Source organism: Dipteris shenzhenensis, chromosome 14 (genome assembly GCF_047967505.1).
Source record: "Dipteris shenzhenensis isolate YYH24624 ecotype China chromosome 14, Dip_SZ_1.0, whole genome shotgun sequence".
In the NCBI taxonomy this organism is placed as follows: domain Eukaryota; kingdom Viridiplantae; phylum Streptophyta; class Polypodiopsida; order Gleicheniales; family Dipteridaceae; genus Dipteris; species Dipteris shenzhenensis.
This window is the reverse complement of record NC_141609.1, coordinates 36,934,791-36,950,794: the sequence shown is the minus strand read 5'-3', so window position 1 is coordinate 36,950,794 and position 16,004 is coordinate 36,934,791. Positions and strand designations below refer to the sequence as shown.

The 16,004-nt window shown below is 41.0% G+C and overlaps 1 protein-coding gene across 1 annotated transcript; it reads right to left on the bottom strand.

Annotated features, from left to right (window-relative positions):
• Positions 1–1,831: 1,831 nt before the first annotated feature.
• Positions 1,832–6,050, bottom strand: LOC147894568 (aspartyl protease APCB1-like). The gene is made up of 9 exons (XM_087384967.1): positions 5,023–6,050; positions 4,555–4,672; positions 4,220–4,449; positions 3,889–4,128; positions 3,645–3,792; positions 3,476–3,564; positions 3,205–3,322; positions 2,960–3,032; positions 1,832–2,877 (listed from the first exon to the last, which is right to left on the bottom strand). Exons 1-9 carry the CDS (start codon positions 5,628–5,630, stop codon positions 2,762–2,764), a joined length of 1,740 nt encoding a protein of 579 aa, XP_087241093.1. The 5' UTR covers positions 5,631–6,050; the 3' UTR covers positions 1,832–2,761.
• Positions 6,051–16,004: the final 9,954 nt, after the last annotated feature.

Here is a 16,004-nt window from a genome sequence, read left to right as displayed (position 1 = left end):
ACAATCACTTCTAAGAGAAGGTCCAATCAAAATGCAAACAAGGCAATAGAAATCAATCAATATTACAATTGTATGCATACGAATTCAAATTCTTCGAAGTTATGAAGTTCTCAATGCAATAGATGATGCTCAGTCAACCCCCAAAATTTATGTATTTTTATAATTCAACATTTTGGGATTCTTGATTTTTGAGAAATTTCGAGAATGTGTTTAAATATGCATATCAATCATCCACATTTATTTTTCAGCACCAACAAGCAATACAATAACAATGGTACAATCGTTTTTTTCGGTCTTAGAAATGCTCAATGATTTTGATACACAAGAAAATCTTGTAGATATTCATCAAGCAAATGAAAGCTATTCACAAAAAGGAAATTTTCATTGTGGATATCAACATTCTTAAAAAACAAAGGCACTTAGATATTGCACATACAAAAAGTGATTAGACTTTGTAGCAATAGAATTGGTTGTTCCCGTGATCACAAATATGCTATCACATGCCAATGTGAATATGTATCATCTTATTCCACTAATGATAGTATATGTTATCCATCATCAACTTCAATCAAAGAGAGAAATCAACATAATACAAAGAGCATTATCATGACCACAAATTTTTACAATCGACAACAAGATTTGACACAAGTTTATGAGTCCATCAATCAATCTTCAAGTCTTTCCACATGTGAAGACATTGTTTCTTCAACTTCTCCGTTGGATCCTACTAGGATACTCAATAAAAATTTATGAAAGTATTTGTCAGTGCAGCAGGTCCAACTTCAAAATGTGAAAATGCAAATATCAAAGCTCTTGGAGATTATGCCAAGCTACTATTTTAAGGTGATTCAGATTTGGAAATGCTAGAGGAGAGGCTATAGAAGTTGTAGCCTATTAGCAAAGGTTTGCCAATGGAGGATTGTACATTAGAGTGTATCTGGTGGTCAAATGATGTGGACGAGGTCTAAACTTCAAACTAGGTAATTAAAGGAGATTGCATTTTCAGTGAGGAGGGCTAGTTGCTACCCTAGCAATAAGGATCCGATGTTGCTTGGAGTTTCACACTTGTTTGAATGAAAGTGCACAAAATCTGAGATAGTGACTAAAGAGAAGTTTTCAAACACAAACATTTTGTTGATATCTATATCAAATGCCATCATTGTAAAGCCATTTTTGGTAATTTGGCATACCTTCCACTAAACTATTCAAGAATGGTCAAAATATCTAAAAGTAGATTGCTAATAGGTGCACTACTTGCAATGCACTACATTGCTAATAGGTGCACTACTTGCAATGCACTACATGTGTAACTTTTAGTGTACTTCAAGCTGGATGGATGTCTTAAAGACACTTTTATGGGTACCACCTTGCCAATTCAAGCAGGTATCCCTTACTAGGTACTTGTTTCAATCTGAATGATTGTCTTTTGGTGGAATTAGTTCTCTAGATTGATCTATGTTTGCCAAACCAAATCTCTTGTATCAATTTTTGTTACTTTTTTTTTTTGGCAGTTTTACCATCTGTTTTCATTAGAAATTTTTGCAGTTGATTACACTTGTGTAATGCTTTGACAAATCACATGACGAGATGATATTTGTAGACGCCTTAAGGCAAGTCCTCAAGATAAACATAAGAACAACATTAGGATGTGCTGGTTAGTACTATACCTCCAACTGCCTAATGCAAGTCATTCTGCCCATCTGAGGTTAAAAGAGTACCCTATGATCACTCGATGGGTTGGTTTTTCAACAACTCTGATCACAGTAGAAATGCAAAGAGGCCCAAACTCAGCAGTAATTTTGAACATCTCCTTAATCCACTTAGCATTTTCTAGACTGATCAGCCTCAAGATTGCATCCAATTACCACAAAGCAGTGTAAAAATTAGAACTCAATACATGACCCACCATAAATGGGCTTGTTAGGAAGTGCACCCAAGACTGAAAAGAGGGACTGCAATTCTTGGAGAGAGAGTGGTGCATGCAAGACTCAGTCCGAGACAACCAGCCACCTTGAGCCCTGCTATGTGTTAAATGTAACAAATGGACACCTCATTTACAGGTACCAACACCATTTCATTTTGAGGACCTGCCTGTTCCTTCATACCAGTCACCATAAAACATGAAAGGCTATATGCAAGAACATCGCCAAAGTCTGCATGATCTATATTTCAAATACTGGCTCCTGAGACCCACCTCAGGAACAGATTCATGATTCAAGAGGACAGAAGGCTTTCCATAAGCATGGGAGTAGTGCTCACTCTGGAGCTCCCAAAAATGAGCCCTAAGAGGAATGGTGCCATTGCATATTAGTGTGTAGGCATGTGATGGCCACTTATACACTAATTGCTGCCCATTTACAAGAGTTCAAACATGTATGTATCCCAGAAGGATGATAAACTTTAGAAAGAAACATGTTTCTAGGTTGTGCTAGAAACAACGTTCAATGCACAAGTGCACATAGAATAAAAGCTAAATGTCACCTTACCACAGAAAATAGTTGTAGAATGAAACTCACCTTTATCTAATTGCTGAGCTTCATCTCCTTACTATCACCGCACACTGCAACCACATCTAGGCCTAGATAATAACACTTTAGTACTTAGATCACCTTAAATTTGATTGCTCAATATTTTATAGAGTGATTACGTTGTCATCCCCTTTAAAGTATACAAGGCCATTCTTCAAGTGTATGCATATGGTTGCAAAAATGGATAGGTGTTTCTAAGAGAATCATTCTAAAGGTAGAAAACATCACTGTAGTCATAGGGATGGTGACAGTATAGCAGTACTTGGAAGCTTCCTGCAGTCAGTTTTCATCCAGCCCATTCTGCTGTTTTCATTATCATATACCACCAAGTGTCCCTGCATTGAGATATCTGCAAAATTGGCAGCAGCATATTAAGGATCTGAAATCAACAGCCAATCAGGAGGTCATAAGAGTATGATGGCAAAATTTACCTCCTATGATGTTTGCACTGTGGTCTCCTAAGACTTTTACGTCCAAAACTCCAAAGCACACATTTCCTTTAGACTGTCATTAAAAAAGCCCATAAAGATAGCTCAGTACATACGCCTTGTGTAACCTGAGAAGGATTAAATCAACTTGTTCATTTTTTTATTTTAAGAAAACAGTGAGCCTAGGTTTTCCACATTATATGAACCCAAATGAGGAAACATCTTTATCATTGGAGCCACTCGCTTACGTTGATAATAAGGTATCCTTCAGGGGAAATCTGCAAGTTACTGCTCTTTGAAAGCCAGCCACTGCCTTTAAATGCCAGGGTAATGGCTTTGAAAAGATGTTGGACATCCTCCAAAGACCTACAAGGCACATTCAAAAGCTTAACACAAGAAAAACATCTTGCCAAAATTTGTCACCACCTAAAACCACCTTCAAGCTGCGCTACTTTATCAAAGAGTACATACTACAAAAGAACCTGGTCCCCAAAAATGTACAAAAAGTCTTGATTTCACCTGAAAGGGGAGCTGCCACGCCAACATAGAGGTAAAGTGTCATCTGTTTCATCTTGCTGAAGGCCACTGCCAACTAAGCTCTTCGAAATCTGGATGGGACATATATGTTTTAAACTCTCCATGACATACATGATATACAATGTCAGGTTTTGAAGGATTCAAAACTTACAATTGAGACAATGGCTGCATACACTGGAGAAACAAGATAGGTATATGAAGTTCCGCTATCAAAGATGGCTGATCCAAATGCATTGTGGCCAATGTTCATCACACTGTCTCCGAAATGGATATTTTCAACAGCTAATGCGTAATTTCTCCTGTCATGAAAGAAAGAAGGGCAATGTTGGATGAATGTATCATACGAAAGAAATTCAGACATGGAGGTCAATGTAGGAAGATGAGGTTCAACTTACGCAGAGGGCTTGCCAAGCATGGGAGCCCATGTGATGCCCCATGACGGAAGAAGTTTGTCTCCAAAAAACAGATATCCACCACCCCTACTGTTCCCAGCTATACAGTGCGAAAGTATATTTTTTATAAGGCCTTGTCCCGCCAATTGGGAGGGAAGAGAGACTCTGGACGAACTGAGGCCCAACACTCCATCTGTAAGCGATGGAGACTTTGCCAGAGACCCCTGCTGATCGTAAGCGCACCTATTGATCATGCAGATAAGATTCATGACAATGACTTGAGGAACCTGGAATTTGGAAAGGACGCAACAGCAAAAATGAGTAAGCCAGTTACCCGAAGATAGCTTTTGTTTGAGCCCAACTACCATTGGTAAGCAGCAGGGTCATGCTATCCCGGACAAGAACACCCAAGGAAGATCCACCGTCCGCATACTCAATCTCGTAATCACATTGACTGGATCCCTGCTTAGGCTGAAAATTACCTCCCGATTGCACAGCTGAACAAATATCTTCCTTAGAATCCACAAGGTTGGCCTTTCTTGGCTTGTACAACGCATGGGGTCCCTGTACGCCAACACGAAATCAAAGATGAAACCCCATACAAGTGATTCCTTCCATTTGTTAGTGGAAGTTTAAAATCAAAGATGACTGTAAATTTTCTCAAACTACCTTCGCACAGCTGGTGCACGGTGCATCGCATTGTAGCCAAGTTAGGTCGCTTCCTGTGTCTAAATCCAGAAAGTACTGTTTCGGAGGAGCTCCAACCATCAATGTGACGTAGTACAGTCTGCAAATCCCTGGCCCGTTTTCAAGTTAACAAGCCGAATTGAAAGCGAGACTGACACTACAGAACACAGCATGCCATAGTGTTTTGGTCCCTTTTGCTCGCTTCCCTAGGCCATACCGAAAGCGAGACGACAGAATATGCAAATCCCTGTCCCGTTTTCGAATCAGGAAACCGAATTGAAAGCGAGACTGCACAGTTCGTAGGCTATCGTGTTATGTCCGATTTTGATCAGATAAATAATAGAGTCGTGTTTTTAAGCCTATTTTGCAATAAGTTGAGTACCGATCACAGATCGGTAGAAGATAAGACGACTATGCGATTACGTCGACACCAAAGCATATGTGTCTTACCCATGAGGATACACGCTTCCGCGAAGAGGAAAAACTGTGGTAGAAGTCTTGTCAACCTCAGTGTCAGGCGCTGCCTCACTCCCTAACATATTGTTGCGCAGTACATCTCGCTCTACGAGCTTGGTAACCGCAGAGGGAGAGACGTTGCCAGGGTCAGATGGATAGGCAGGGATAGACTGGGAAGCGAGGGAAGAATTAAGAGTGGTAGACACCAGGAGCTTAGAGTAGATACTATAGACCATAGATCGCTCGCCCTTTTTAGAATTGGAAGAATCATCATCGAGCTTAAGGGACGAGGGACCGTATCGCCAGAGAGAGTAAGCGACCAGGGCGATGAAGAGGAAGGAGGCGAGGCGTTTGGACCTGAGTCCGTGGAAGAATCGTGTGGGGCGGCGAAGGGGACGATGGTGAAGGGGAAGGCGATCGTGCTCTGTTGGAAGGGAATCGTGATCGTCTTCTTCTTGTAGTTCTGGGAGAGCTTGATGATGGTGATGAAGATGATCATCGGGATTTGCGAAGGCGAAAGCTGCAGCGATGGTCTTCCCGTCGGAAGGGCTCTCCGGCGGGGGGAGCTTGATGATCACCACACCTTTCATGTCGCCTTCCATATTTTTGCGCTCGTTTTCTGATGCTCTCTCTCTCTCTTACAGATTGCAGAACAGAATCGATTCGAAGTGTATTTCGCTCCGCGAAGCCGGGAAATCTAGCCACGGCTCATGGATCCATCACCGGGAAGAGCTCCATCGCTCGACATCGCTAGATGGAACGATCAGAGCTCGGCAGAGCGGGGGTGGCGTCAGTCTGGCGATTCCATAGGAATCCGTCCGAGGTATATGCAAACTCGCGAAGAATTCAAAGCTCAAGGGATTGTGCACAAATTGAGAGATGGAAAGAGCGTCGAGGATCGAGGCGGAAGAAACGGAAGGGGGAATTGGGGAAGAAGATCCATGGCGAAGAAGATGGAGATGGAGATGAAGAGGAAGGAGAGAGAAAATTCAAGGAAAATGGATAGAAAGGTTCTAGAATTATATGAGTGGAGTTAGACGTGTGTTATATATAATAGAATGTGTGTGTGTGTGTGTGTGTGACATTTGTGTGTGTGTGTGTGTGACATTTGTGTGTGTGTGTGTTCCCACAAAAAAAAAAAGTGTGTGTCTGTGTATTCTATTCTCACCAAAAAAAAAAAAAAAGTGTGTGTGTGTATTCTCACACAAAAAAAAAAAGTGTGTGTGTGTGTGTGTGTGTGTGTTTTTGTGCACGAGCACAAGGAAACCTTGACTCTCAAGCTTCTTCCCCTTTCTTTCTACCATTAGTGGACCCTCACCCTCCACCCCTGCTTCTCTTGCTTCTCCCTAACACCATGCACCGGCTCTTGCCCCAGTTGCCCATCTTTCCTTCACACCCTCAACAAAGATTGACCGAAACAAAGATCCTTCTCACAGCCGCCTCATGTCTCAAGAGAGAGGGAAGGCACCCCCCCTGGACCATTGATGCAGGGTCTGCCAGAAATAGCAAAGCCGACAACAACTATAGATGCTCCAGTTCCTCGTCTCTTCAACCTTCTCTGCTGCATTCCATGCCCAATCCAAGGCACAAGGGGGCAGATGGAATCCATGGAGCAATTCAACACACTCAAAAGCTTGAATGTGAAGCTTCTCCCCTATGGTTTGCACCCCCTCACATTAGCTTTGATCTTTAGAATACCAGCGAGATTTTGAGTAATTTAGTGTAATTGAATTGCACCCAAACTTTAGAATACTTGCTTAGTTTTTGAGTAATTTAGTGTAAAGAAACAACAAACTTGTATATTCAAGGTCCAAAAATCAACAAACTTGTATATTCTGAGATGCAAAAATCGGGTCACCAATCAATTCATTTGAGATTTGGTGAGAAAAAAGTTAATGCAAAAATTGGTCCTTTGGAGATTAATTTATGGAGAAAAAAGTTTTTCACTCATTCATCCCACTTTGCTACTTTGACTTTCGTCCCTCTCCCAACCCTACCTTCTTTCATCTATTTTTTAATCCCCTCGCTTAAAGGGAGTTCTATAGTGGAGCTCCTTTTGTAAATTTCCACTTATAATTGTTTTTTAAAATGTTTGCCTAGGTAAAAAGTTTTCTCAAGGTAAATTTAACCAATCTATGAGCTTCATTCCTAATATACATGGAGGCAATGCACACACAAACTTGCACTATAATGGCAAAAAACGGTTCAGATTCTGCCTAGCCTTTATTTTATGGACTAACTTTTACTCATTTCAAGGCAAGCATCATCGTCCAACACATTTGAGATTTCGTAAAGTCGGCATTCCAATTGCCACTCAAGCAGGCCCAACTTGTTAAAATCTCTCAACGGCATGTTAAAGATACAATCTAGGTACTTTAAGGACCTTTTTAGGAGGGAAATAGGTTGAAATATAGAAAATAAGGGTTTAACGGCCTATTCCCACTAGGACTAGTTAAGGATTGTGTGCATTCTGAGTCAGCTTCAAGAGGTTCCAATTTTATTACATTTCGATGCTTGAAATTTAACCTAAGGAAATAGGTAGTTTAATGACCTTTTGTGAAAGGATACAAGTTGGAATATATATATATATATATATATATATAAAATGCCGAATATATTATGAGGGTGGTCAGCCCTGGGAAAAAAGAGAGACCATGTACAAAATTTGGCCTAACAATGGGCTATCTGCCCTAGGCCTACGCTGAGGGTCTAGCTTTTGGGTGATCTAGGTCAGGTCCCTGAGGTTTGCTTTGATGGCCCATCGAGACCCCGCGCTTGAAGACTATCTTATTTCGGATATCCCAGATTGCCATGTACGTCGCTGCCTTGACATATAGCCAGCACGCAGCTAGAGTCGACGGAAATCTCTCTGTGTCACCCGTAACGGCCGGTTGCTATGAGCCGAGGAAGAACTTCGCCATGAGACCCGAGTTTCGGATCGCTGATTCCACTCTTGCCCAAACACTTCTGGAGACGACACAGTTCCACAGTAGGTGGCGGACCACCTTAGTTGACTTATCACAGGGAGCGTAGCAAGGGTTTACCGAGAACCGTTTGGCAAGCTTACACCGCATTGGCAGCCATTGGTTCAAAATTTTCCACATGAGGAAGTTGGCTTTCCCTGTTGCGCAAGCCTTCCAAATTCCCTTTAATCGGTCCTTCCACCATGCTTTCCCTCGCTGAAGTGACCATTTACGATTGAGGTCGAGGACCAGGGATCTGGCCCTCCATGAGATGATTATAGCCGATTTAGCCGACAGCTTGCAGAAGGATTGCCTTCCCAAGGTCCACTAGTTCACATGCCATCCGGAGGACGGGCATGTATTGGTTGGCAACCAGTTGGGAGTAGAGTCTAGGACGGCGCAGACCAAGTCCGTTTCCCCATCATTCAGCCGGAACCTCTGCTTCAAAATTTCGACAGAGTGCCAGTCTGCTTTCTTGGCATCCTAGAGATCAAACCAGGAGCAGATGCCCTTCTTGGAGACATTTCTGGCTCTCACTAGATCCATCATGGTGGCGAAGGGATCACCACCTCTTCGCGGGGTGGGACTCCACCAAATATTCTCGACCAGGCTTACATCTCCCCTAAGCCCTGGGCGTCCTTTTCAGGAGAGGCAACCAATGATTTCTTTCCATGCCATCACCAAGCCAGCCACAAGATCCGATCCCATGATGGCAATGGGAAACATTGAAATATTGGTGTACAAGCTGGGCGGGTGATGCCCATTGAAATATTGGTGTACAAGATGGAATATTAAGGATGGTGTACATTAAAGCATAGAGCTAGGGCATAGGGATGAACCCGAATCCTAACCCTAACCCTAAGGGATAAGGATGGTGTACATTAAAGCATAGAGATAGCGCATAGGGATGAACCCGAATCCTAACCCTAACCCTGAGGGATAAGGATGTATATATTCATAATCATGTTTAATATTACATAGTGTATAGTTAGTCATCTCTTGTGCACTTACTCTCTCTCCCAAATCCTCCAGTATGGTATCAGAGCGACCCTTCATGAGAGAGTGCTTGTGTTGTCAAGGTACAAGCCCTTGCTTCATCAAGGCACAAGCCCTTGCTTCCATCAAGGCAATAAGCCCTCTCCTTGAGGCAACTTCGTATTTGAAGAGTTCATCTTGTAGAGTTTCTTCCCATCTTTAATTTGGTCTAGAAATATCTCTATTCCACTTTATGGAGTTTCGATTATATCTTTTTGAAAGATTGTATGTTTCCATGAGGTATTTTAAGGGTATTGTGAGTTTCATTGCTTGTGAGAGTGAGACTTATTAAGATTTTCTTTTGTAAGATCTTTGTGAGATTGGAGTATGAAAAGAAAAATTCTACCTTTTCATTGCCTTTGGTAATACTCCCCCTATTACTACTTCAACAAACGTAATGTATCAAATACGACTACAACGTCAACAAGTAAAGAAGAGACACAGCATAGTACAATGACTACTTCAATGGCACATGAGAAAGCAAAGCATCTAAGCTATAACATACACGACACACTAGCAACTCATAGGAACAAGGATTGACTCGACAATAGTCGACATACTATAAGTATGCACTACGCAGTGATGCATGGCCAAAGACAATAGAGTAAACACAACCAGCAAAAGATTCAAGTGTGGACTCGATGCAAGAACTATGGCAAGCACCTATGCTATAACAACTACAATAAAAAAGCAATGCCACAAGCACATCTCACTGGTAACTCCATGCAAGTAGCAATGTACATGACAACATCCAAGCGGTTGACACTAGTGACTTCAGCATTTCACCTATTCTCATTAACTAATTTGTCTCTAATTCCATGATCCCAATCAACCTAAGGTAATTTGCATGATTAACGTGTTAATTTCCTCTCCTAATCACAACAAACCTATTCAATCTCTTCGCCTCTACTCCACTCACACTTGCTGCCTCCCTCCACCTTTCCTTCTCACTCTCAGTGCCTCCTCTCACTCCCTCCTCCCTCCTCTCACTCCCTCCTCCCTCATCCCTCTCTCCTCCCACTCCTCTCCCTTACCCCTGCCTTCCACTCAACCCCTCCTCTCCCCCCCTTCCTCCCCTTCTCTTCCTCCTTTTGTTTGAGAGACCTTCACAGCTCCCATGCCTGCACTCTATTGCCCCCCTCCTCCTTTTATACTAGTAATCCAGTGTGGCATAACCTTTTGGATTTGGAGGCTTTTGGAAGAAGCCACCAGCTTGCTGCGCCACCAATCAACTACCCCCCATTGCATCGCATCGCCTTCCCTTAATTGACCATCGTGTCGCCTTACCTTAGCTTAATCTTTTGTGCACACCCCCCCCCCCCCCAACATAGAGAAATTAATTAATTGTGAGTTTTTCTCGTTGGGGGGCCCTATTGACTTCAGCAAACAAGCCATGCCAAACAAAGATGACTACAACTATTGCTAACAAAGTAAACTTAGCTACAACAACTTGACCTATGAAGCAAGGACTACATGATGCCTACAGCAAAGACACGAGCTCAATAATAGCAATGTGATGCAGGATGACACAGATCATAGCAACAAGCATTTCATTGACACAACACAACAACAACACATGGCAAGAAATAGAGGCAAGACAACAAGCAAGCCACAAGGAGCTACGACCTCAACCATGATCAAGTAGACTAAGGCAACTAGTAGTGAAGCACGTGAATAGCCTAATGACGAGTAGTAGAATACAACAATAGAGTAGAGCGATTGAGAGACACACAAAGGAGCACTAACCTCAATAACCATCAACAATTAATTCTTCTTCATTTTTTCACCCTCAGTAATTCTGCTTACGAGATCTTCTTCATTCCATCATCATCGTTGTAGTTCATAACTCCATATTTTTTTGCTCCACAAAAACCTGACCCTTAGTTTTTAACATGTGGCAATGCTTATTCAAGGAGAACATGATGTGCCTAACTCTCCTCCTATTTGTTCGATGGAGTTGGAATGACTACTACACCAAGAAGAATGCGAGGTATATCTTTATGAACTTACTTTTATTGGTGATTTTATGTCTCCTGCATCAAAAAGAAGTTTTGATAATGTTAAAAAGTATGAATCTTCTTTCAATGATTTAATATTTGAATTTAAAGATGTTTTTCCATCTGATTTATCTGATAGTTTACCTCCTGAGAGAGAAGTAGATCATAAAATAGATTTAATTCCTGGATCTATCCCTGTTTGTAAACCCCCATATAGGTTTAGTCAAATGGAGGAACGTGAGGTCGAAAGACAACTAACGAAATATCTTAGGAAGGGCCAAATCCAACCAAGTAGCACACCTTGATCTGCACCAGTTTTACTGGTAAAGAAAAAGGATGGTACTATGCATTTATGCATAGATTACCGAGCACTAAATAAAATCACCATAAAAAATAAGTATCCTATGCCTCACATTGATGAGCTCTTTCATCTATTGTAAGGAGCAAAATACTTTACTAAGAGTGATTTAAGATTAGGATATCACCAAGTACTAATTAGGGAAGAGGATGTCCTTTAGACATCATTTCATCCTAGGTATGGGCATTATCAATTTAAAGTAATGCCATTTAAATTAACAAATGCTCTAAGGAAATTTGTTGTATTTTTAGATGATATCCTTATTTATAGTAAAACAAAAAAAAAGCATTTAGAACATTTGCGAAAAGTGTTCCAATTGCTTAGGGATAATTCACTCTTTGCTAAAGAATCAAAATGTGAATTCTTTGCAAATGAAGTGAAATACTTGGGACATATAATATCCCAAGAAGGGGTTCATATGGACCTTGACAAAGTAAGGGCCATATTGGAATGGCCACATCCTACAAATCTAGAAGAATACAGATATTCTTAGGTTTGTCAGGATTGTATAGGAGATTCATCCAAGATTACACTAGGATTGCTATTCCGATGACGGACCAGCTTAAGGGGAAGGGAAGCACCTTCATATGGGATGAACCTCAAAAGAGAAGTTTTGAAAAATTAAAGGTAGCTATAGCGGTAGCTCCTATCTTAAAAGTAGTGGATCCCAATGAACCATTCGTGGTTGAGATAGATGCTAGTGATTTTGTTGTTGGGGCAGTACTTATACAAAAAGGTCGACCATGGCTTTTGAAAGCAAAAAGTTAGATTGTGTCCAACGGAATTACTCGGCATATGAGAAGGAACTATATGCTATAGTCTATGCTTGAAAAAAGTGGTGGCACTACTTATATGGTGCAAAATTTGAGATCATCTTTGATCAAGAGAACATTAAGTGGATTTGTAATCAGCCAGAGCTTAAAGGTAGAAAAGCTAGATGGGCTGAGTTAATGCAAGAGTTTGATATACAATTGGCATATAGGAAAGGGAACTTCAATGTGGTTGCAGACTCTCTTAGCCGAATGTCAATTGTTAATGAATTGAGTTTTACTTAATTTCAGAATGATTTCCTAGAGTCCTTAAAGGGGAAATGTGAGCTTGATCCTCACTTCTCTGAAATATGGAAAGCAATTAGAAATAGGGATCCAACTAATCGTGAGGCTTTCACTAAGGAGTTGCATGGAAATGGTGACATACCACAGGTTGGTGATAAAGGACTCAAGTGGAAAAAGTATACTATTGAACATGGCTACCTGCTCTACAAGGGTAGAGTATGTGTCCCAGGTGATAATGACATTAGGTGCCAAATCCTTTTTGAATGTTATGATAGTCCAAGTGCCGGACACCCAGGAATTCAAAAGACATATGTGCTTTTGAAAAGACAATTCTTTTGGTGGCCTGGAATAGGTAAGAATGTCCAAGATTATGGATTGAAGTGCCAAAAATGCTAGGTCAATAAGGCTGAATGCCTTAAGGTAGGAGGTCTCCTACACCCATTGGAGATTCCATCTGGTAAATGGGAAAGCATCTCCATGGATTTCATTGTGGGGTTACCTTGGACACAGAGGGGGCACAACTCTGTGTGGGTAATTGTGGATCGGTTGACCAAGATGGCTCATTTTATTCTTGTCAGTGAAGATGTTAAAACTCAAGAATTAGCTAGGCTATTTGTGGAGCATATCTATAGACTATATGGGCTACCAGCCGGTATAGACTGGTTTTTGCCATGATGAATTGATTTGATGTTTCATTCTAACTGCTATGTAACTGCCTGGAGCCACGTAGACTCCAAGTTAAGGAATCACACATTCAAGTAAATCTTCTGTTGGACTGCTTTGTCAATGCCGATTGGTCCTCTTGCATGGCTGTGTCACTCATAGCTTCTCTTGTAACTACTTTAAGAATGGTTTGTGACTAGTTTCTGCTTGTACTTTACGGGTACTTTACAGTGTGCTTTGCATGTGCTTTAGCAATGTTAGAAGTGTTTTCACATGTGCCCAGTTGGGTCTGTCACTTTAGAAGTGCTCTTGCAAGTCTTTAGCGATGTCTTTTCACTTTAGAAGCTTCAATGGCATTGGATTCATACTCAGTGACTGCTTTACCACTGCTTTCTTTCTAAAAACTATTTTTTCACAACTTGATTTTTTGACTGGTTGTCAGTGCTTTAGCAATGCTTTGTGATTGCTTTGGCAGTGCTTCGCATGTTCTTGTTGCTGCTTTGGCTATGCTTTATGAGTTCTTGTCCTTTTCTTAACTACTTTATGAGTTCTTTCCACTGCTTTCTACTTGTAATGTGCTTTGCATGAAATTTACAAGTTCTCTATATGTGCTTTGTGACTGCTTTGAAAGTGCTTTAACATTGATTTGTGGCTGCTTGTACACTGCTTTCTATTTGAGGAGTGCTTTACATGTGCTTTTCAGTGCTATGACAATGCTTTAGTGCTGCTTTGTAATCACTACTTGCTTTTATGATTGGTTTGGAAGTGTTTTAGCAAAGCTCTGTATGTGGTTTGGCATGTTATTTGCATGTGCTTTTGACTTCTTAGATTTTGCTAAGAATTGCTCAATGACTGCTTTACCATTGCTCAGTGACTGCTTTACCACTAGTTTTTTTTTTAAAGAGCTTTTTGACAGCTTGATTTTTTGATTGTTTGTCAGTGCTTGGCACTGCTTTTGCAGTGCTTTGCATGTGCTTGTTACTACTTTGGTAGTGCTTTATGACTGCTTGTCCTTTTCTTGACTTCTTTTTGAGTGCTTTTCCACCACTGCTACTTCTAATGTGCTTTGCATGAAATTTACAAGTTCTTTGTAAGTGCTTTGTGAGTGCTTTGAAAGTGCCTTAACATTGATTTGTGGTTGCTTTCTATTTGAAGAGTGCTTTACATATGCTTTTCATGTGCTTTGGCAGAGCTTTACATGTGCTTTGTTAGTGCTTTGCATGTGCTTGTTACTGCTTTGGCAATGCTTTATGACTGCTTTGTCCTTTTCTTGATTGCTTTGAGTGCTTTTCCACTGCTTTCCACTTGTAATGTGCTTTGCATGATTTGTGGCAACTTGTCCACTGCTTTCTATTTGAAGAGTGCTTTACATGTGCTTTGGCAAAGCTTTACATGTGCTTTGGCAGTGCTTTGCATATGCTTGTTACTGCTTCGGTTGTGCTTTATGATTTCTTATCCTTTTCTTGACTGCTTTATGAGTGCTTTTCCACTGCTTTTCACTTGTAATGTGCTTTGCATGATTTGTGGCAACTTGTCCACTACTTTCTATTTGAAGAGTGCCTTATAGGTGCTTTGGTAGAGCTTTGCATATGCTTTGGTGATGCTTTGCATGTGCTTTACATGTCCTTTGCATGTGCTTGTTACTGCTTTGCATGTGCTTTACTGCATTGGTAGTGCTTTATGACTGCTTGTCCTTTTCTTGACTGCTTTATGAGTGCTTTTCCACTGCTTTCCACATGTAATGTGCTTTGCATGATTTATGGCAACTTGTCCACTGCTTTTTATTTGAAGAGTGCTTTACATGTGCTTTGCATATTCTTTGGCACAGCTTTACATGTGCTTTGGTAGTGCTTTGCATGTGCTTTACATGTGCTTTGCATGTGCTTGTTACTACTTTGGCTGTGCTTTATGACTGCTTTATGAGTGCTTTAACATTGATTTGTGGCTGCTTGCCCACGGCTTTCTATTTGAGGAGTGTTTTACATGTGCTTTTCAGTGCTTTGACAATGCTTTAGTGGTGCTTTTTCGCTGCTAGGGATTTGCTTTTGAAGTCCTTGAAAACAATCATCATATCAAAAGATTTTTGCCCAAGTCCTTTACATGTGCTTGTTACTGCTTTGGCAGTGCTTTATGACTGCTTGGGCTTTTCTTAACTACTTTATGAGTGCTTTTCCACTACTTTCTATGTGTAATGTGCTTTGCATGAAATTTACAAGTTCTCTATATGTGCTTTGTGACTTCTTTACAAGTTCTCAGTATGTCCATGGAGTGCTTTACATATGTGCTATGATTTCTATCCATAGAGTGATTTCTATCCATGATTTCTATCCAACTGTGCTCCCTTTGTTTTTGAACTAGCATAGATTGAGTTCTTCCAATGATTCAAGGAAAATTTTCAAAAGATCAAGATTCAGCAACACTCCTTTGAGTGCTTGAAGCCCTATTTCGTTTGAAAGATGAAGGACAGGTACACATGCTACTGCATTTATCATGTGCAAATGTGTTTTTTGAAGGATGTAGTCAACCAGCTGAGGACCTAGAGTTTTGGGATTCATGGAGCACGCTGCAATTGTGACTATAAGGTATGTGGAAATAGTGAAGGGGAGTGTGGTTGCAAAGCTAATCAACATGCTAACATGGGTGTCACTAGTCTTTGGAATTCATTGTTGTGCCCCAAACCTCTTGAAGCCTGCTACCACCATCGTGGGTGTCTTTTGGGTGACTACAAAAAATGTGGCCCACGCAAAATGCCATGGTTCCCACACAAGATGAATTTTGTTTCCAGAAAGGTGATGGTGAAGGTCTTCCAGAATGTGGAGACAAGAACCATGGTGCAGGGGAAAAAGAAGCAAAGGAAAGACCTTGTTGGCAAGGAGATGTATTGCAACAAACTTATACGGTTAAT

What these genes read in the sequence shown, in the direction of transcription:
- LOC147894568 (XM_087384967.1), bottom strand. Translation starts at nt 5,630, where the DNA reads ATGGAAGGCGACATGAAAGGTGTGGTGATCATCAAGCTCCCCCCGCCG. An exon ending in GGAAGCGTGTATCCTCATGG is followed by an intron (nt 4,673 to 5,022) that starts GTAAGACACATA and finishes AGGGATTTGCAG; the next exon opens with ACTGTACTACGTCACATTGA. An exon ending in ATGCTTGGCAAGCCCTCTGC is followed by an intron (nt 3,793 to 3,888) that starts GTAAGTTGAACC and finishes CTTTCATGACAG; the next exon opens with GAGAAATTACGCATTAGCTG.